General features: G+C 70.2%; 2 protein-coding genes across 5 annotated transcripts; one reads left to right on the plus strand and one right to left on the minus strand.

Moving 5' to 3' along the window:
• The first annotated feature begins 6,666 nt into the window (after positions 1-6,666).
• LOC140648642 (uncharacterized) lies at positions 6,667-13,188 on the plus strand. 3 transcript variants are annotated; one of them, XM_072854972.1, is made up of 4 exons: positions 6,667-6,862; positions 8,719-9,353; positions 10,720-10,923; positions 11,498-13,188. In XM_072854972.1, exons 2-4 carry the CDS (start codon positions 8,816-8,818, stop codon positions 12,523-12,525), a joined length of 1,770 nt encoding a protein of 589 aa, XP_072711073.1. In that variant the 5' UTR covers positions 6,667-6,862; positions 8,719-8,815; the 3' UTR covers positions 12,526-13,188. The 3 variants fall into 3 exon arrangements, with proteins under 3 accessions (XP_072711073.1, XP_072711074.1, XP_072711072.1); XM_072854973.1 differs by having other exon boundaries at positions 8,955-9,353; XM_072854971.1 differs by lacking the exon at positions 6,667-6,862 and having other exon boundaries at positions 7,055-9,353.
• Positions 13,189-15,582: 2,394 nt separating this feature from the next.
• Positions 15,583-20,415, minus strand: LOC140648638 (zinc finger protein 783-like). 2 transcript variants are annotated; one of them, XM_072854961.1, is made up of 7 exons: positions 20,162-20,415; positions 18,686-19,081; positions 18,464-18,590; positions 17,878-17,991; positions 17,213-17,323; positions 16,948-17,067; positions 15,583-16,828 (listed from the first exon to the last, which is right to left on the minus strand). In XM_072854961.1, exons 1-7 carry the CDS (start codon positions 20,393-20,395, stop codon positions 16,095-16,097), a joined length of 1,836 nt encoding a protein of 611 aa, XP_072711062.1. In that variant the 5' UTR covers positions 20,396-20,415; the 3' UTR covers positions 15,583-16,094. The 2 variants fall into 2 exon arrangements, with proteins under 2 accessions (XP_072711062.1, XP_072711061.1); XM_072854960.1 differs by having other exon boundaries at positions 15,586-16,828; positions 18,686-19,087.
• Between the last annotated feature and the right edge of the window lie 527 nt (positions 20,416-20,942).

Raw genomic sequence — 20,942 nt, forward strand, 5'->3', positions numbered from 1 at the left:
GGGGCCCGGCGGCCCCGGCATCGGCCGCTCTCCGCAGGCGGCCCCGCGGGCACCGCCGATGCCCCGTCCCCCTGCGTGCGCCGCGGGGTCGCTGCCGGCCGGCCGCGCGGCGTCATCCCGGTGCGGCGCATCATTCAACCGCCACCGTCCCTCCCGCAGGTGAGGCCTCGCCGGGAGCAGCACCGGGAGCAGCCGCCGCGTCTCCCCGAGGAGCCGGGACGGTGACGGTGCCGGTGCCATGAAGGAGGACCGTGAGCACCCTGTGGCCCTGGGTGAGGCGCGCGGGTCCTGGCCAGCACCGGCCCTGGCGCTGCCCGTCACGGCCTGGCCGTGAACGAGGCCGGCGGCACGTCGGTGTCGGCACCGGCCTGGCGGGTGGCGGGAGCGGGCGGCCGCGGGTCGGTTCTGGGGTCACCACGGGACCACGCCACCCCCCCCCGTCCCCGTCACCACGGGGGAGCTGTGGCGGGGGGCTGCCCGTTGTGAGCAGCCGTCGCGGCGCTGTGCGGCGGCATCACCGGCGGCATCACCGGCCGTCCCTCCTCTTGTCTCCGCGACAGGTTACGCCGTCACCAAACCCGACATCCTGGCCGAGGTGGAGCGAGGGGAGGAGGCGGCGGCGGCGGCGGGGCGCTACGGGGAGCACCGGAGCCCCCGGCCGCGCGCGGCACCCACCGGCCCCTCCCAGGGTGAGCGGGACACGGGGGGCCGGGGTGATGGGCCGAACCCCGCCGAACCGGAGGGGTCGGCCCCGCAGGATTCCCGGTGAGGGGGTCGCTCCCCAACGCCTCCCTGTCTCCGCAGGGGACTGGCTGGGGAAGGAGGTGAAGAGCGAGGAGGGCGCGTCCCCGCCACCCGCGTCCCCCCCGACCCACCGCGCTGGCCCCGGCGACTTCCCCGTCCCGCCGCGGGAGCGGGGCTGCAGCTACTGTGGCGTTCCCGAGCCAGAGCCGAATCCTGGTGCCGGTAACGGGGGGTTCATCCCCCCACCACCTGCCTTCGAGAGCCGCCGCTGCTGGCCGGGGGAGCCGCCGCTCGAGTGCGCCGAGTGTGGCCGAGGCTTCGGGCAGAAGCCGGACCTGGTGCGGCACCGGCTGGCGCATGGCGGGGAACGCGCCTACGCCTGCAGCCGTTGCGGGAGAGGCTTCGCCGAGCCGGTGGGGCTGGGGGCCGGGTCCCCCGCCGCGGGCAGCCCCTGCCGCCCGGCCCCCTCCGCCGGCCGCTCCCCAGGGACGGCAGAGGGGACGGCAGCACCGCGGAAGGAGCGGAAGGAGCTGTCGCTGACGGAGAAGGTGCGGGTGCTGGAGATGCTGGAGGGCCCCAAGGTGTCGCAGAGCGAGCTGGCCAAGCGCTTCGGGGTGTCGCAGCCCCAGATCTGCCGCATCATCAAGAACAAGGAGCGGATCCTGAGCGAGTGGCACCGTAACGGTGACCCCGAGCGCAAACGCAAGCGGGAGGGGAAGGACGCGGCCCTTGAGGCCGCCCTCCTGCGCTGGGTGGAGGGTGCCCGCGCTGCCGACCTGCCCGTCAGTGGCCCGCTCCTCCAGCTCAAGGCCAAACACCTCGCTGAGGCACTGGGCCGGCCCGACCCGGAGCCCAGCAGCGGCTGGCTGGCGCGCTTCGGGGCGCACCACAACCTCGCCTTCAAGAAGCCGCCGGCGGAGAAAGGGGACGCGGAGCAGCCCACGGCCGAGCACTGGGCCGGCGTGGTGCTGCCCGGCCTCCTCCGCAGCTACGCGCCCTCTGAGATCTACGCCTGCGGGGAGACGGGGGTCCTCCTCCCAGTGAGCCCCTCCGGCAAGGGCGAGAGCGCCGGCGACTGGCTGACGCTCCTGCTCTGCGCCAACGCCGACGGCTCGGAAAAGGCCCCACTGTGGGCAGTCGGGGAGAGCCCCCGGCCCCGCTGCCTGCAGGGCGTCAACCTGGGGCAGATGCCCTGGAGCTACCACGCCGGTAGCCTGGCCGGCATGACGGCCCCCGTCTTCGCCGAGTGGCTGCGGGAGTTCAACGAGGGGATGCGGCGGCAGGGGAAGAGCGTCCTCCTCCTCCTCACCAAGCACGAGGCGCACCCGTACCTCCAGCTTTCCAATGTCAGGATGGTCTTCGTCCCACCGGCCACCGCCCTGGCCCAGCCCCTGGACCGTGGCATCGCCAACGACCTCAAGGGCCACTACCGGCGCCGGTTGCTGAGGTGGCTGCCGGTGGAGCGCGGCACGGCGCAGCCGACCCTCCTGGATGCCCTGCACATGCTGGCGCAAGCCTGGGGCGACGTGCGCCCAGGGCTCATCGCCAGCTGCTTCCATGCTGCCGGCTTCAGCCCTGACACCGGCACCGAGGCCCCGGTCCTCAGCCTGGCGCCCGGCACGTTCAGCCAGGAGCAGCTGGAGCGCCGCGCGCTGATGGACAAGGAGCTGGACCGCGACGGGGACCCGGCGGATGGGGACGAGGGGACAGCAGAGGGCGAGGATGCGGGAGAGCCGGCAGCGGTGCAGCCTTGCCCCTCGGAGCGGGAGGTCTGGGGGAGCTTGGCCACGCTGCGGCGGTACCTGGAGTGCCGGGCCACCTCGCCGGACCTCTTCCAGGCTTTCTACGAGCTGGAGGACGCAGTGCACATGGTGTCGGCCGGCGCCGGGCGAGCCCTCATCGGGGACACCCCTCCCAGGCAGTGAGCGGAGCGGCCAGTGCGTGCCCGGACCCGCTCGTGCCCGTGACAGGGACCGGCGCTCATCGGGGCCGTCACCGGACTGGCCTGGCCACTGTCTCCTGTGGCAGTGCTGGCTGAGTTGTGCCGTGGGGTTTGCTGTGGGTCCACATGGCTCGGGGGCAAAGTGGGTGCCCGGTGGGGAGCACCATGCATGAGGGCTGCGGAGCCGCCGCGCTCTGGATGTCACCCATGGGGACAGTGCCGGGGGCTGGCGGTGGCCTGCTGCCGAAACCCTTCTCCCGGGTGGGGGCTTCTGCAGCCAGTGGAGCCGTTGTGGAGCTGCCCCCGGGAGGGATTTGCTCCGAGTGGGGTAGTTGTGTTTGCTGGGGGGGCTGGGGGGGGGGGATGTGGGGTGGTGCTGGGGTGTGCCCGTGCCGGGGGCAGTGGCTCCTTCCCGCGGGGGTTCGGGGGGACCGGGTGCCACTGGCTGCTGTCACCACGTGGTGCCCAGAGGTTTGCAACGGGCATTAAAAGGCAGAATTCCGCAAAGCGCAGCGTGGGTGATGGTTGTAATATTTTAACGTCACATCCAGCCCTGCCGTGAGCCGGGCAGGGCCCCCGCGCTCGCCCGGGGCTGCCGGGAGCAGGGGGGCTGCCCCAAAGCTCCCCTCCCTCGCCCTGGCCTGGGGACACGGACCCCCCGGCCTGGTGACACTACAGCCGCTCCTGAGCCCCCGCAACACCCCGACGTGCGCTGTCCCCACCCATGTACCAGGGCCACAGGCGGCACCCACGGGCAGCGGGGACCTGGCTGATGACCCATGTACACCCGGGGGTCCCCTGCACAGCCCCCCTGTGTATGCGGGACCGTGCGCCCTCAGAGGCACCCCCGGGCACCCTGTCCCTGGCGTGGTGACCGCTGCCACCCCCTGCCGCGCCGGGGTCCCCGAGGCGGGACGGGTCACGGGGACGACCCCCGACGTGTGCACGGAGAATGAGGGGCAGCTGGAGGCTGCCAGGCTGGGCCGTAGCCTGCGGCGGGGACAAGCCTGTCCCCACGGCACCGTGGCACCCAGGGGTGCTCTGCACCCAGCCCTTGCAGCTGCCCCCGTGGAGGGGACCCCGGCCAGGACCCTCCGAGTGGCCGTGCCCGGGGGGGTTTGGCAGGAGGTGCCTGTGGGGACACACCTGGGAAGGACACGCAAGAGGTGCTCATTGGGGTGTCCAGGGTGGGGGGCCCATCGGGGTGCCCGGGGCAGGGTGCCCCTTGGGACGCAGCGAGCGGTGCGTGCGAGGGGCACCCAGGTGCCTGTTGGGGTGAAGGGGGCAGGGGGTGCAAGGGGCACCCGTTGCATGGGACAGGGTACACCCAGGGTCCTGTTGGGGTGCTGGGTAATTTTGCCCGGGGGCTGCGTGTGGGGATGCACGGGGCGGAGTACACGGGGTGCCCATTGGGGTGCCACGGGGCAGAGGGTGCAAGGGGCACCCACGGGAGTCCATGAGGCACTGAGCACCGCCGGGGTGCACAGGACAGAGGGTGCAATGAGCACCCTTAGGGGTGCGTGGGCAGGGTGCACCGGGACGTGTCTATGGGTGCAGGGGGTGCCAGGGCCCCCCCAGGGGTGCAGGGGGCACCCAGATGCCTGACAGAGTGAACGGAGGAGGGGGTGCTCCCAGGGGTGCACAGGGCAGGCTGCACCGAGCGGTGCCCGTTGGCATGGGTGGGCACGGGGTGCAAGGGGCACCCCGGGGGTGCAGAGGCAGGGTGCACCCACGTGCCCATCAGGGTACGTGGGATATGGGGTACAAGGGCCCCCCCCCAAGGATGCAGGGTGCACTGGGAGTTACCCATGTGGGGACAGGGGACAGGATGTGCCAGGGGCACCCACGGGGGACAGAGGGTGCTCTGGGGGGTGCTATTCATGGTGCACCCATCAATTTGGCTGGGGACTGGGGGACCCGGGGGTGCGAGGGCAGTGTGCACCGGGCATCGAGGTGCACGGCACGCGGGGGGAGCAGGGGGCAGGTGGGGGGACAGGGGACAGGCTGCGTGGGGGGCTACCCACCGGGAATGCACAATCACGGGGGTGCACGGGGCTCCCCCAGAGGTGCAGGGACAGCGAGTACCGCGGGTGGGACATTGGGGTGCAGAGGGTACCTGGCACTGCGTGGGACGGGGTGCAGAGGGAAGTGCCCACCGGGATGCACAGTCACGGGGGTGCAGGGGCACCGTGTACCGTGGGGGGGCATCAGGGTGCACGGCACACGGGGGTGGCAAGGGGCACCCAGGGGTGCAGGGATGGGGTGCACAGGGATGTGCCCACCGGGACGCACGGTCGCTGGGATGCAAGCAGCACTGTGGGGGGGTGCAGGCACAGGCTGCACGGGGGCACCCGCCGGGATGTGCAATCACAGGGGTGCACAGAGCTCTCCGGGGGTGCAGGGGCAGTTTGTACCGCGGGTGGGGCCATCGGGGTGCAAAGGACATCGGGGTGCAAAGGAAGGGGGTGCAAAGGGGCACCCGGGGTGCTCAGGGAAGTGCCCACCGGGGTTGCAATCATGGGGGTGCAGGGACAGTGGGTACCGTGGGTGGGGGCATCGGGGTGCACGGCACACGGGGGTGCAAGAGGCACACAGGGGTGCAGGGAGGGGTGCACAGGGAAGTGCCCACCAGGGATGCACAATCTCGGGGGTACACGAGGCTCCCCCGGGGGTGCAGGGACAGTGAGCATGGCGGGGGGAGCATCGGGGTGCAGAGGAAGGGGTGCGAGGGGCACCCGGGGTGCACAGGAAAGCGCCCGCTGGAACATACAATCACGGGGGTGCAAGTGGCACCCGGGGGGGGGTGCAGGCACAGGCTGCACGGGGGGGTACCCACGGGAATGCACAGTCACGGGGGTGCATGGGCCTCTGCCGGGGGTGCAGGGGCAGTGTGTGCCGTGGGTGTGGGCATCGGGGTGCAAATGAAAGGGGTGCAAGGGGCACCCAGGGGTGCACAGGGAGCTAGCCACCGGGACGCACAATCACGGGGGTGCAAACGCCCCCGGGGGGGGGGGGGGGCAGGGATGGGATGCACGCGGGGGTGCCCACAGGGACACGTAATCATGGGGATGCAAGGGACTCCCCCAGGGGTGCAGGGACGCGTAGCATGGGTGGGGGCATCGGGGTGCAAAGGAAGGGGGTGCAAGGGCGCACCAGGGGTGGGCAGGGAAGTGCCCACTGGGATGCACAATCACGGGTGTGCACGGGGCTCCCGCGGGGGTGCAGGGACAGTGTGGGGCCACCGGTGTGCAAAGGAAGGGGCACCCAGGGGTGCAGAGACGGGGTGCGCAGGGAAGTCTCCACCGGGATGCACGATTACTGGGGTGCACGCAGCACCCGCGGGGGGGTGCAGGGCCGGGGTGCACCGGTGGATCCCCACGGGGATGCACAATCACGGGTGTGCAAGCAGCACCCGGGCGCGGGGGATGCGGGGACGGGATGCGCAGGGAAGTGCCCACCGGGACGGACAATCACGGGGGTGCAAGCAACCCTCGGGGGTGGTGGTGCGCAGGCACAGGCGGCACGGGGGTGTCCACGGGAATGCACAGTCACGGGGGTGCAAGGGGCTCCCCCGGGGGTGCAGGGGCACTATGTACCGCGGGTGGGGGCATCGGGGTGCGAAGAAAGGGGGTGCAATGGCCACCCAGGGGTGCGCAGGGAAGTGCCCACCGGGATGCACAATCACGGGGGTGCAAGGGGCGGTGCGTACCGCGGGTGGGGGCATCGGGGTGCCCAGCACACGGGGGTGCGAGGGGCACGCAGGGCCGCAGGGGAGGCGGTGCACAGGGAAGCGCCCACGGGGGATGCACGGCCACGGGGGTGCACGTGCCTCCCCGGAGCATGCAGTGACCGCGGTGCCGGGGTGCGTGTGCACGGGTGGGTGCGTGGGGGGGCGTGTGCGGTTCCCGCCTTCTTCCACTCCCCCGCGTAACTCCCCGGCGCGTCGCTTCGCGCCGCAGCTCCGCGGCGGTGCCGCCAGGGGGCGCCCAAGGGCGGGCGCGCGCAGGGCCCGCGCCGCGCCGCGCCGCGCCGCTCGGAGGCGGAGGAAATGAAGGCGAGTTCCGCCGAGGCGGGAGCCATTACCCGCCGCCGCCGCCGGAGCTGAGCCCCCCTCCGAGCCCGGCCCCTCCGCCGCCGTCCCCCGCTTCCCCCCTTCGCACGCCCGTCCCGGCACAGGTAGGCGCCTCCGCCCTGCCCCGGGGAGTGTTGAGGGGTGGGGGGAAAGGCCTGCGGCCGGGGCCGGTGCCTGCCCCTGCCCCCCGGGGGCAGGCACCGGCCCCGGCCCCTTTGTCCCCGGTGCCCGGCGGAAGCGCGAACAAAAGCCGCCCGCTGAAGGCCCCGGCCCTGCCCTGGGGGTGCAGCCGGTAACCGGTTGCCCTCCCCCCCCCCCCCGCCCCGGGGCACCCTCGCCGCTGAGGGGGGAGAGGCCGTTGCACCGGGGGGAGCGTGGGTGAGGGTCTGAGGCGCTCGGCCAAGGCCCTGAGGTGGCCGCCGGAGGGGTCTCGGCGGGCCCTGGAGATGCTGAGGGCGGTTGAGGGCTTTGCCATGATGCTGGGGGGCTGAGGGGATCGGCGGGGCCAAGGCCTGCGCCGTGGCGCTTGGGCTGCGCCATGGTCGAGAGCCTTGCCGAGGCTCACGGCGTGGCCTTCGGGTGCTCACCGTGGCTGGGGGCTTTGCCACGGGCCCAGGACCTGTGCTGTGGCCACGGTCTTTGCCAGGGTCTTGAAGCACTCAATGGGAGCTTGAGGTGTTCACCATGGCCAAGGCTTTCGCCAAGGTCTTCACCATGGCCTTGAAGCACTCGCCACGGCCTTGGTCTTTGCTATGGCCTGGAGGCCATTGTGAGAGCTTGAGGTGTTCACCATGGCCAAGGCTTTCGCCAAGGTCTTCACCACGGCCTTGAAGCACTCGCCACGGCCTTGGTCTTTGCTATGGCCTGGAGGCCATTGTGAGAGCTTGAGGTGTTCACCATGGCCAAGGCTTTCAGCGTGGCCTTGGAGGACTCACCATGGCCGTGGTTTTCACCATGACCCTGAGAACCTCACTGGGAGCTTGAGGTGTTTACCATGACCAAGGCCTTCGCCATCGGCTTGAAGCACTCGCCATGGACATGGCCTTCGCCATGGGCCCAAGGCACTCAGTGGGAGCTTGAGGTGTTCACCATGGCCAAGGCTTTTGCTAATGTCTTTGCCATGGCCTTGAGGCGCTCGCCATGGCCAAGGACTTGACCATGGGCCCAAGGTCCTCACTGGGAACCTGAGGTGCTCAGTGGGGCTCTGAGGGTCTCACCGTGGTCAAGACCAAGGCCTGCATCATAGCCAAGGTCTTCACTAGGGCCTTGAGATGCTCACCGTGGCCAAAGCCTTTGCCATGGCCCCATGACCACGACTATGGCTGAGGTCTGTGCCATGGCCTTAAGGCCCGTGCTGGGAACTTAAAGTGCTCGCCATGGCCAAGGCCTTCACCATGGCCCCGAGGCCCTGTGCTGCAGCCTTGGTGCTTTCACCATGGCTGCGGCCCTTGCCATGGAACCGAGGTGCTTGCCATCACCGAGGCCCTTGCTGTGGACCTGAGGTGCTGACCGTGGCCAAGTCCCTCGCTGTGATGCTCACTGTAGCCCAGAGGTGATGGCCGTGGCCCTGAAGCTGTTGCTGTGGCTTCTGCTGTGGCCCTGGGGTGCTTGCCGAGGCTGTGTCCTGCAGGCACTTGCCTTTGCTGTCAACATGGCCACGAGGCCCTCGCTGTGGCCTTGAGGCGCTCCCCATCGCCCTCAGCCTGGCCCCGAGGTGCTCCTTGTCACCCTCTGTGTGGCCCTGAGCCGCTCACCATGGCCCCGAGGTGCGTGCCGTGGCCCTCACCACGGCCTCTGTTGCGGTCCCAATGCACGCACCGTGACCACGACCCTCTCTGCAGCCCCCGTGGTAGCTGGCTGGGGGCCCCCAGGTGCCTCTGGCTGGAGAGGGTTGGGGGCCCTCGCCGTCACCCCGCACTGCCGCCACCCACCGCTGCCCTTTCCTTTTCTCCCCTCCCAGGTGCTCTCGAGCCGGGGCGAGGGGATGAGGTGCCCCCCTGCCGCGTGGTGTGCCGAAGCGGCTCTTTAGATCCTCCCCGGCCCAAGCCTCCCCTGCCATGGATGCCTCGGGGGCTCTTGCTTCGGCTCCCTCCTCCGCGGCTCCCTCGGGCTCCCGCAGCCCCATGTTCCCCCCAGGAGCTGACAGAGAGGAGTGGGGACCGAGGTTCAATTGTGCCCCTTCCACCTCTGCCGCAGCCTCGCAGGCGATGCCAGCGTCTGGCCGGAAGAGGAAGGCCAACTTCTCCAATGACGAGACTGAGACGCTGGTCTGGAATGTGGTCCGGCATTTCAGCGCCCTGTATGGGTCTGAAGCCCTGCGGGCTCACCCCGTGCGGCGGAAGCAGCTCTGGACCCAAATCCAAAGCCGCGTCAACTTCCTGGGCTACACCGAACGCTCCATCGACGACCTCAAGCACAAGTGGCGTGACCTGCGGTTGGACGTCAAGAAAAAGATCACCTCCAAGAAGCACCTGCCCATGAACCGCGCCGGCGGGCCCCTCCACAAGCCGCGCCTCACGCCCCTGGAGAAGATGGTGGCTTCCACCTTCTTGCAGGCCAGCCACGACTCGGAGCCCGAAATCATCTTGGACCCAGGTCAGTTGTGGTGGTTCTCTGGGGAGAGGAGAGCTGGAGTAGCAGAGTCCTGTGCTGCGTCCCCACCTGCGCTCTCCGAGTGATGTCCGGCCTGGTAATGTCACCAGGCCACGGTTCCCCCAAGCTCCGAGGTCTGCCGAGCGTTTGTGTTCTGTGCTAGCTGGCACGGTGTGGATCGCGAAAGGAGACTTCGGGGTTTTGCTCTCGTATCCGGTTTGTGTCAGGATTACAGCATCCGGCAGGGCCGTGGTCCTGTCGTATCCGAGTAGCAAACCACCACGGTTGGAAACTGCGTGCGCTGGAATTAAAAATCCACTGTGGAAATAACCTGGGATCAACAGGAACACCTCAGACTTTGTGGGAGCAGGTCTTTTTGGTTTTTGTTTTTTTTCCTTTCTTTAATTTGGTACAGTGCCTGGCCTTGCTGGATACCGTCTAAAGGCAGCCGGTAAAAGACGGGATAGGATTTTATTTCCCCCGTTCCTTTCAGGGTCAGTGTCCCCCATGGTTAGCTGAGGTCAGAGGGAGCGGGAGCAGCTGCTTCAGAGCAAAGTCACACTGTCCTCCCACAGCATCTTGCACCCGGGTGCTGCGCGTGGCCGGGGGGGAGCCAGCGGGTCCCTGGGCAGGCTGTGCCTTTGACCCCTCCGCCGCCTGCAGAGCAAACCTGGGCCTCGGGCTCCCGCAGAGCGCAGAGCCCTCTTGCCGATCCCGCTCTTGAGTAACGCCTGTTTAGCTCAAATGCCCAAGGGATGCTCCGGGGGAAGATGTTGGCGATGACCCGACATCGGTCTCGCAGCAGTGCTGGGCTGGGCCCACGGGTACGCCCTGGCTGGGCTTTCTTCCTGGCCAGGAGGCAAACACCCCCCCTGCCCTTTCATTTCCGTGAAGGGGCTGTGTCCAGCTTCTTTGTGTCCCCAGAGGACACCGGGGTTAGTTGTTCCTGCTCCTTCCTCTGCTCTTTGATTTCAACTCGGCCCGTCAGGTTTCAGTGGGGATGGGTGGGCGGCATGGGTCTCGTTTCACTCGGTTCAGGCTCGGGCTGTCTCTGAACCAGACGCCCATCTTGCTACAAAGCAGAAAAGCTCTGGGCTGGAGGAAGAAGTCCTGCGGGACATTGAGGTGATGCCAACCTCCTCGGGGCTGGGCGGGTTCAGGACGGTCCTGGGAGAGTGAGGGTGAGCGATTGCACGGGCTGGCCTTGCAGGAGGAGCGTCAGTGCAACCGTGTCCCCCACACAGCATCCCGTGGGCAGATTCCCGTGGGCCCCTTCTTCTGGGGAGCCCCATCCACCCTTCCGCGGGGGCACGTGAGCTGCCAGTGCTGTCGTTGCAGCGGCTGAGGCTGGATTCTCTCTGTCCTGCAGATCTGTTCTTCCCCGGTGCGACCAAGCAGTCCTTCATGCACCTGCAGCCCGGTGTGAGCCACCCCAGCATCTACATCGACACCAACGGGCAGCCCTCGTCCCTGCCGGACGTGGAGGGCTCTGCCGTGCCCCGGCTGGCGGTGCAGAGCCCCGACCCCTCCGTCATCTGCGAGTACAGCCGAGGGGAAGGACAGAGCAGTTCGGGTAAGGCTGCGGGACAGGCTGCTGAGGGGCTTTAGGTGGCAGAGTGAGGGCGCGGGGTCTGGATGGAGATCCGCTGGGAGCCGGTTAAAGGTTGTGGTGGTGGTTTGCACCAAGACCCCAGTCCCGGCACAGTGTCACGCTGCTGGCAGGGCTGGGTGCAGCCCCTCGGCATGGCGCTGGGGGTGGCACCGTGGGGGACGCCCCGATCGGAGATGCTTCCCTGTGCCTTCCCAGCCTGTGCGATTGTCTCCTGGTCTGCGAGTCCCAAGGGCTGCGGATGCGTAACGGGGAACCCGGAGCACAGTTTTGTAACTGCCGAGGGTTGCTCGGTGGCGGGAGAAGGTGGCAAATCCAAGGGAAGGCAAAGGCCGTGGCCATCCCTGTGTCACGCAGGGGCCTGGGGAACTCGCTGCGGGGGGCTGAAGGGCGTGCGAGGCGGGTAGGGGTGAGGGCTGCACAGATGGGGCACACTGGGGCTCAGGGATGTCCGTGAGGGGGAAGTCCATGTGTCATGGAGGGGCAGGGGGCCGGGGCAGCGGCTGGGGCTCACCGGAGGGCTTCTCCTCTCTTCCAGCTGAGTCGGGACCGGAGCTGCGGACTCCAGACATGTCAGCCATTTCCCCATCCCTGCGAAACGAGTCCCTCGTCTCCTACGCCTCCATGTCGGAGGAGGAGGAACGGGAAGGCCGGGAGGTGGAGAGAGGCCACGGCGGGGCCGTGGGGATGCAGCCCGGGCCCGAGGCCCCCATGTCTGCGGAGGAAGACATGAAACTGTCCCGCCAGGCCATGCTGATCCGCAGGTGCAGCTCCCAGGGCTCTGTCACCTCCCTGCCCGAGGACCCTCTCAACCCCGTGGACGCTCACTCGGACTGGGGCCACGAGGGGGTGTCCGACCTGCCCCCCCTGGGCCGTGGGCTCGACTCCTCGCACCCCGAGGAGCAGGCGGGGGGCCCGGGCCCGGAGATGGGCGCTTTGCCCAGGGTACTGATGGGGCCCACCTGGGAGAAGCCAACGGCCGAGGAGGAGCCCCCGGCCCGCTCCCCGCTGCACGGCGCCCTGACCGAGGAGTCGCTGCCCTCCTCCGCCTCCCCCCCGGGGGATGCCCCCGCCGCCCCCGGCCCGCCCCGCGGCCTGGGCTGCTCCCGCCTGCGGGAGGACCGCCGGGAGAGCTGGAGGACTAACATCCATCACCTGCTGGACCTGGAGGAGCAGTGGGACCAGCTGTACCACCAGGAGCTGGCCATGTGGCAGGAGGAGCGGGCCACCCAGCGCGAGGAGAGGGCCCGTGACCGCGAGCTCCAGTTTCGCCTGCTGGGCGTCCTGACGGACATCCGCGACGAGCTGCGCTACCTGCGCCAGGAAAGGGCCAGCGCCCGGCAGAGCCAGGCGCCGCCGGCCGAGCCCCGGCCGGACCCCAGCCCGCTCCTCGAGCAGCCCAAAGCCGAGCCCAGCTTCCCTGAGCCGCAGGCCGGGACCGCCAGCTGGGGAGAGACCGCCGTGCCCAGCCGAAGCCCCTTCGGGAACCGGGGCCGGGGCCGGCGTCGGGGCCGGCCACGCGGCTCTGCCTCCAGACACAGACGGCTCTTCCTCACCAACAGCTAGGGACGGGCAGGGACGCTGTCCCACGAAGGACATGCTGTGCCTGCAGCCCTCCCGGCGCCCGCGCGCGGGGCTCCGGCCATGCGGTGGGTGCCCGGCCACGGACAGAGGGGCGTGCGCGTGGGGGAACGGTGTGCGTGGGTGTGCGTGGGAGCTGCCTGGGTCACAGGAGGCGTGCGCGAGCGTGCGGCTGCCAGCGAGGTTGGCACCTGCCCCGCCGGCATGCCCGGGGCCCTGCGAGCGTGGGAAAGGTACAAGGGGGGCACGGCCGGCCGGTGCTGCGCGCGCCTGTTGTGCGCTGGGAGCGTGCTGGGCGCACGCGAACGCCCGGGGAGGGAGGCGGCGATACACAAGCGCGTGTGAGGTGTGCAAGCGTGCGGGAGGCCTGCCCGTGCCCGCGGCCCTGCCTTTGCCTGCGCGGGCAGCCCGGGGCAGGGCCCGCGAGCGTGGCTGGCCGGGCGCGCGTGAGCGAGCGGAGCGCGCAGCGGAGAGGCGTGTGCGTGCGCGGGTGTCAGTGGGGCCGTGTGACAGCGCTAGTCGAGTAGGATTACTACCTTCGGGGGGTGGGGAGTTAGGAACACTTAGTCGCTGATGTGCGAACATTTTATGCAAATCATTTAATGACCTAATTTGCATATAACCATAAACTTCTGTTAAAAAAAAATCCCCAAAAAACAGAAAAGCTGTCTCTGTGTGTGGACTCGGTGCTGGGGCGGCGCGGTGAGGAGGGTCCCGGGCGAGCGGGACCTGCTGCCCCCCGTGAGCCTTCCTGCGCTGCCTGTGGAAGCCGCGCTCCCCTCTCGGCCAGGAGCTGTGCCGGATGCCGGCCGTGCTGTGCCGAGCCGGCAGCGATACCCATCGTGGCGCTTGCAGGGGTGGCGAGCCGCCCGCGTTGGACACCTGAGGATTAATCCTGCCTTTGCGAAGGCAGCCCATTGCAGGGCCGGGGGGAGCCATGCGTTCCCCTCGTCCTCCGCCCCGGCCGCCCTGTGGACAGGCAGCTGCCAGATCCCCCAGCAGCGCGGCCGTGCGAGCAGCTGCTGCCCGTGGGGAGACCCGGTTCCCTCGCCCTGCCTCCCCGCAGCACGCGTCGTGGGTCCCTGTCCCCTCCTGGTTCCCCACGTAGCCTCAGGGAAGTTCCGGAGCCTCCTCCGCTGCCCTCGTCCCTGCTCGCTTCTGCCAACGCTGCTCGGCTGCTGTGTCATGCTGCTAATTCGTCGCCTGCCCGTGGTTCCTCCCCGCTCAAATCCCCGGTGCTGCCGGCACGCTGCCGCGCTGGCCTGCCCTGCTTCTGGGCTGCCCTGAGCAGGCCGGGGGGAGCAGGCGGGCAGCCCCCCACGATGCCACCTGCTGGGGCTGGGTGCCGTGCTGTGATACGGGGTCGCTTGCCCCGTGGGCTTGCCCCGCGCAGCCCGTACCGGGCTGCGCGGGGCAAGCCCACGGGGCAAACGACCCCAGGCTCAGCCCCGAGCTTCACCCTCCTCATTTTGGGGACCCCAGCTCCCTGGGATCAGGGCTGGGGGGGAACAGGACCTGCAGCCTCAGGCTGTGTTGTCCATGCTTGGAACCGGCAGCTTCACCTGCCTGCGTGGTTCTGGGGTGGTGGGGCAGCAGGCACAGCACGGGGACAGCACGTATGGTCCCCCAGGCAGCGTGCAGGGTCCCCAGGGAGTGTGTCGGGTCCCCGGCCGCATGCAGGGTCCCCAGAAGTGTGCGGGGTCCCTTGGGCAGCGTGCAGGGTGCCCAGGCAGCGTGCAGGGACCCTGGCATCGTGCAGGGTCCCTTGGGCAGCCTGCAGGGTCCCCAGGGAGTGTCCAGGGTCCCCAGGGAGTGTCCAGGGTCCCCAGCAGCGTGCAGGGTCCCAAGCAGAGTGCAGGGTCCCCAGGCAGCGTGCAGGGTCCCTGGCATCATGCAGGGTCCCTTGGGCAGCGTGCAGGGTCCCCAGGGAGTGTCCAGGGTCCCCAGGGAGCTCCAGCCCTGCACACCTTGCCTCCTCCTCTGGCTGCAGCCCACATCGGGGCGACAGCTCAAAAGCCCGCCTTGGGCTGATGCCCGCACAACCGCAGCATGCAGGGACCCGCAGCTACGTCCCTGCTCGGTGGCAGCTCCTTTGCCACCCAGGCAGGATGGGGCAGGTGGGTGCAGCTGCCTGGGGAGGGGGCAACGGGGCAGCACTGCCAGGGCCAGCCATGGGGCAGCAGCCACCGGGCAAAGCAGCACGAGCCGTGGCACTTGCTGGGTCATCGTCTCCGCTCGGGGCCTCCCAGGGTGACTGTCTCCCTTGGCGGGGGGGACGGTGACACCCGTGCCTGGGGAAGGGGACACGGCTTTCCATGGCTGCGGTTAAAACGCTGTGTAAATAACTTATAGACCCAAATCAAGCGTAGGAGGGACCTGGGACCGGTTCAGGGATGGTGGGCAGGAGCTGGGGGGGGGTTTCAGCTGGTTTAAATGAAGGCAGGACGTGCGGGAGCGCTGCCGCTGCCGATGTGAGCAGGGCATCGCCGTCCAGTTGTGTTTTATTAGTTGGTGAAATGGTTTGCAGAGGGGTGTGGGGTGCAGGGAGGTGGACACGGGGTCCGTGCACCGGGGGAGGGCTTGGCCACAGCCTGCTGCCCACCAATTTCGGGGAAAAGGCAGGAAAAAATGAGGAAATGTTGGGAATCAGAGACGCTAGAACGGGTTTGACAAGGTGGGGGTCATCCCTAATGGGTCAGGGGCTGCAGCTGCCCGGGGAGACCCAGGACCCGCACCTCCCCAGGGAGCACAGCCGCTCCTGGCAGCCCTTGCACACCCACGGCTGCTGTGCACGCACGTGCCCACACGCCCTGGAGCATCGTGTCCCGTCCTTCCCTCTCCCTGCAGCGTTTCACCCGTGGGTGCAGCCACTCCCTGCTCGGGGGGGTCTCTGCACAGCCCTGCCGGCACAAGGCCCCCGCAGCCGGTGACACCGGGACCGCTGGCAGCCCCCGCGCCCCTCAGCTCCACGGCACTGCCATTCCCACTGCCCCACGCCCCGTGCCGTGCCGCCATTTTCCCCACCTTCCCCATCCCCGAGCTTGCAGGTGCTGCCACTGCCTTCCTGGGTGCAGGACCACCGGGACGGGGCAGGAGTGTGGCCTGGGTGCAGGACCCGGGGGAGATGGGGGACCCCGTGGGGCCAGGGGGCGAAGGCGCTGCAGCCCAGCACGACTTTATTCCGTATCGCATCGTCCATACAAAACTACACCCCAAGCACTGTACAGAGCGGGACGGCGCGGGGCAGGGGGCAGTAAAAATAAGCAGCGGGGGCTGGGGAGCAGAGCGGCAGGCGGGGGGTGGCGGCGGGGGGACGCGGCGGGGGGCTGCTCCCCACCCTGCGCAGTGAGATTGTCAGGTGGGGGAGCGGTGGGGGCCGAAGAGCGTCCGTCCGTGGCAGGGGCTGGCCCCGGGTGGGGGGACCTGTGGGTGCATGGCCCCCCCCGGGGCTCCCCGTGCCCCCCGCCCCGGCCGGGCGCCTGTATTTGGTAGGAAGCTGCGTGGCCGGCGCCTGCCCCCATCCCGGGGGGTGTCAGTCCGCGGCGGGGCGGCCCCTAGTCCCCGGGGGGCATGATGCCGGGGGGGGGCAGCGGAGGGGGGCCCGCCTCGGCCCCGTGGACCCTCTGGTGATCCTTGAGGGATTCCTTGTAGCGGAAGCTGCGGCCGCAGGCCGGGCACTGGTAGGGCCGCTCGCCGGTGTGGATGCGCTGGTGCTTGAGCAGGTTCTGCTTGCGGATGAAGCTCTTGCCGCAGGCAGCGCAGGCGAAGGGCCGCTCGCCCGTGTGCAGCCGCTGGTGGTTCTGCAGGTGCTCCTTGCGGCTGTAGCACTTGCCGCACTCGGCGCACTTGTAGGGCCTCTCGCCGCGGTGAATCATCTGGTGCCGCACCAGCCCCGAGTGGCAGTTGAAGCTCTTGCCGCACTCGGCGCAAGGGTAGGGGCGCTCGGCCGCGTGGCTCCGCTGGTGGATCCGCAGGCTCTTCTTCCCGCTGAAGCTCTTCCCGCACTCGGTGCAGCCATGCGGCCGCTCCTCGGCAGGTCCCGGCATCGCGGTGGGGACCCCTGACGCCTCGGCCCCCGGCCCCGGCTCTGAGCCTGGGGCTTTGCCCAGTCTGTGCTGTGCCGGCAGAGCCACCGCTGCTGCTGCTGCCACCACTGCCTGTCCCTCGGGGCTCCCGAAGCCCGTGCCGGGGAAGAGCAGCTCCCCGGAGCTGCCCGGCAAGCCCACCTCCTCGGGGGGCTCGGCGTGGGGGCACCGCTCCTCCGTCTTCACCAGCAGCCCCTCGCCAGCTGCAGGGGAGGGAAAGGCTCTGGTCAGCGCCTGCCGGAGATGTCCCCCAGCCACAGCCCAGCCTGGGTGGATGCTCCCCCCACCCCAGCCCCATGGGGCCGGGCTCAGCATCGCTCACCGGGACCGGGACCCGGCAGCATCTCCCTCTCCGGCAGCTCCCAGGGCTCGCGGACGCAGGGCTCTTCCTCCTGCTTGATCCACGACAAGAAGTCATGCGCCGTGATCAGGGTGTCCGCACCTGCAGGGAAGGACCGGGACGGGGACTCAGCCGAGCGGGGCCGCATCCTGCGTCGGGCAGGCTGGGGGAGGCAACGGCTCCAAAAGGCAGTGGCTGCTGCTGGCATTGGGCAGCCGGTGGGCGCACGGCACAGCCCTGGCCTCACCTGCGCAGGGGTCCGCCGGCATCCCCCGCTCCTCCGCGAAATGCTGCTCCCCCACGAAGGCCACCTCCTGCTTGATCCGGGACAGGATGTCGGAGGTGGAGATCAGCGACTCTGTTCACAAGGAGAGACTTGGCCGGCGCCAGGCTGCGGCCGCCCGGCGCAACCTGTGGCCAACACGCCTCAGGGTGCGGGAGCCCCGGGCTCCGGCTGTGCAGAACATCCCCGTCCCACAGCAGTTATGGGGCATCAAACACCCCCAGGGGAGATGTGGACAGCCCATGGGGACAGGTGACCCTGGGACAGCCCGTTGGGATGGGTGACCATGGCACGGCCCATGGGGATGGGTGACTGTGGGACAGCCCACGGGCTCTGCCACGACCTGGTGCCGGTGGGGGATGCATGGATCTCCCAGCAACGGATGCCCAAGACCCCCAGCACATTAGTCATGGGGGATTTTCTGGGGTCACTCGTGGTGGCCCCCGGTCACACAGCGGGGAGCAGAGTCTGGCCACGGCTTGAAAACTGGGCCCTGGGGGGCCGGGACCGCCGGGGAAGGAGGACGGACGTCCCTGGGGCGAGCAGCGGGGTGGGGGAAACACGACATGGGAGGCAGCGGGGACGGATGGGGGACCCAGCGCTGCCCTGGCTCCCGGATGGTGCCTCACCCGCGCAGGTGTCCGGCGGCAGCTCCCTCTGCTCCAGCTCCCTCTGCTCGGGGACGCAGGGTCCCTCCCTGCGCTCGCTGCGGGGCTGCGCCTCGCTTCTGGAGAGGGCACCGTCTGCGCGGGGAGACAGCAGGGCTGGCACCAGCGGCGAGGCTGCGCCCGCCTGACCCTCCCCGTCGCCGAGACGTGGGGGGACGCGCGGGGGACACGCAGGGCTGTCAGGCCCTGGCATCTCTCCTGGTGGAGAAGCTGCCTCAATTCGGCAGGACCTCTGTGCCGGAGGCCTGTGCAGCGCAAGACGCCGAGGCCATCGCTTTTAGGGGACGAGGATCCTCTCCAGCTCCCCGGGGCCAGGCGGCACAGGCTGCCCCACGCAGTGGCACCGGCACGGCACAGCACATCATCCCATCCCCACGCGCACAGCACGAGCCACAGAGGGTTCCCTCCAAAACGGGAGGCCCCGAGGCCACGGCGTGCGCCACCACCGACCGCTCACGGGGTACCAGGGCACCCACGTCTGGGACCCTCCAGGGAGATGCAGCCATCACCCCAGCCTGCCGGGAAAGGGGCGAGAAGAGATGTTTACCCAGGGAGATCAAAGACTCATAGTTCTCCTTCACCAGGTTATTGTACAGCTCTTTCTGCCACTCCTCCAAATTCTTCCACTCCTCTGCCGAGAAGTAGACGGCAATGTCAACAAACGTCACCGGCACCTGCAGGGACAAGCCTCTGGTGGCTCAGCGGCGCCCGCTCCCCAGGGGAGCCGAGGGTCCCCCCGCCTGGCCCGCAGCCCCCCTGGAGCCATTACCTTGGGGACCTCGCCCCGGGGACCGGGGGGCAGCCGCAGCACCCAGAAGTTCCTGTTCTTCAGCAGGTTCTCCACGTTCTCCAGGCGCCGCTGGAGCAGCCCGTACTCCTGGATGAGGGTGCCCAGCACGGCCCACTTGCTCTCCAGCTGGTTCCCGAACTCCATGGCCGTCTTCTCGCAGTCCAGGAGCTTCTTCTCGGCCGTGCCAGACCGACCCTCCAGGCTGAGCAGGCGGGTGGCGAGGAGGTCGATCTTCCTCTCCATCGCCTGCACCGTGGCCACCACGGTCCAGAGCGAGGCCTCGGCGGAGTGGAGCTGCGCCTCCCGCACGTGCGCCCGCTCCGGCAGCAGCGGCGGCTGCAGCGGCATCAGGTGGGGGGCCTCCACGTTCCACTCCTGCACCTGGGCCGTGGGGAGGGCGCGGGTGGGAGGGGGCCCACGGTTGTCCCCCCGGGTCGCGCCCGGAGCCCCGGCAGGCACCACTTCCCCCACTTCAGGGACTTTTGGCCACCACTGCCCACCGCTGCCCCCAGCACCCTGCCGGGGACCCCCGCGTGCAATGCCCACCGCCACCCACCTGCCCAAAGCCGGCAGCCCTGCCCTCGCCCTGCCTGCGCGGGCTGTGGGAAGGGCCCTGCCAGCCCCGGGCACCGCTGGGGACCTGCCCCACGGCCGCCGCCATGCCCACCCCTGCTAACGACTCGGCCGGGCAGGATTTGGCCGCTGGAGCAGCCGGTGCTGCCCGGGCGGGGAAGGAGCTGCTGGGGCCCGCTCTGAGCTCCAGAAGGGTTCAGGGCAGACAGGCCTGAGGGGACGGCGAGGGGCAGCCAAGGAGGGTCCGCCAGCACGGCTGGGCAGGATGCGTCCCTCTCGGCCGGCGGGCTGGGGAGGGATTGCAGCGCAGCCACGGTGGCCGCAGAGTCGGCGCCGGTCACTGTCCCCGTGGGCCACCGGCCAGCACCAGGCAGGTCACCGTGCGGTGCGGGCGGCTGCCGGACCGCGGGGCAGCGATCTCCTCCCCGGCACCCCCTGCCCCCACCCCGTGCGGGGGCTCCCCTGGGCCGCCCCCAGGAGCAGGATGGGGCCGGTTGGGCAGGGAGCGGCCGGGGGCACGGGGCGGCCCGGGGACATCCCGGGGACAGACGGGCATCCCGGGCCAGAGCCTGCACGGAGCATCCCGGGGGCACGGGGCCACCCCGGGCCAGAGGTGCCCGGGGCCGTCCCGGGGGCACCGGGGCCGTCCCGGGTCGGGTCCCCGGGGGCAGCCCGGGGCTGGCGGGCGCGGGGGGGGGGGTCGCTGGGGCTCCGCGGGTGGGGGCACCGGTGGGGGCCCAGGGGACACGGCGGGGGCCGGCCCGGGGCGCACGGGCCGGCCCGGGGCGGCGGCGGGGAGCGGCCGGCGGCGCGGGCGGGGCGGCTCCGCCTCCGCCTCCGGTCCCGGTGCCGGTGCCCCGGGCCGGGCCGGGCCGCGCTTACCTGGGCGGGCGCCCACTCGGCCATGGCCCCGCGGTGCTGGGCCGGGCCCCGGCGGCTGGGGCCGGGCCGCGGCGGGGAGAGCGCGGAGCGGAGCGGGGCCGCGCTGCCGCCCGCCGCCGCGCCGGGGCCGGGGCCGGTACCGGGGCCGGGGCCGGGGCCGCTGTCGGTGCCTGCGCGCTGCGGGCCGGGCCCCGCCGCCCCGCCGAGGAGCCAGGGGCAGCCGGGGAATTGCATCCGCCTCCTCCGGGCTTCGCGGCAGCGGGCGGGGGGGAGCGGCGCCGAGCGCGGAGCAGTGCCGCCTACCGGCACCGGCAGCCCCGGCCGCCCCGCCACCGGCACCGGCACCGGCAGCGGCACCGGCACCGGCAGCGGCAGCGGCACCGGCAGCGGTGTCAGCGCTGGCGCGGGCATCGGCCCCGGTACGGGCACCGGCACTGGTGTCGGCGCTGGCACGGCCATCGGCACCGGTACAGGCAGTGGCACCGGTATCAGCACCGGGCCCCGGCACTGGTGTCGGCACTGGCACGGCCATCAGCATTGGTATGGGCACTGGCACCGGTACCAGCATCAGCATTGACCCCGGCACTGGTATCAGCACTGGCACCGGCATTGGCACTGATAGGGGCCCTGGCACCGGTATCAGCGCTGAACCCTGGCACTGGCATCAGCACTGACACAGGCATCGGCACTGGTATGGGCACTGGCACCGGTACCAGCATCAGCATTGACCCCGGCACTGGTATTGGCACTGGCATGGGCATCGGCACGGGTACAGGCAGTG

This window comes from Ciconia boyciana, chromosome 2, assembly GCF_034638445.1.
Source record: "Ciconia boyciana chromosome 2, ASM3463844v1, whole genome shotgun sequence".
NCBI lineage: Eukaryota > Metazoa > Chordata > Aves > Ciconiiformes > Ciconiidae > Ciconia > Ciconia boyciana.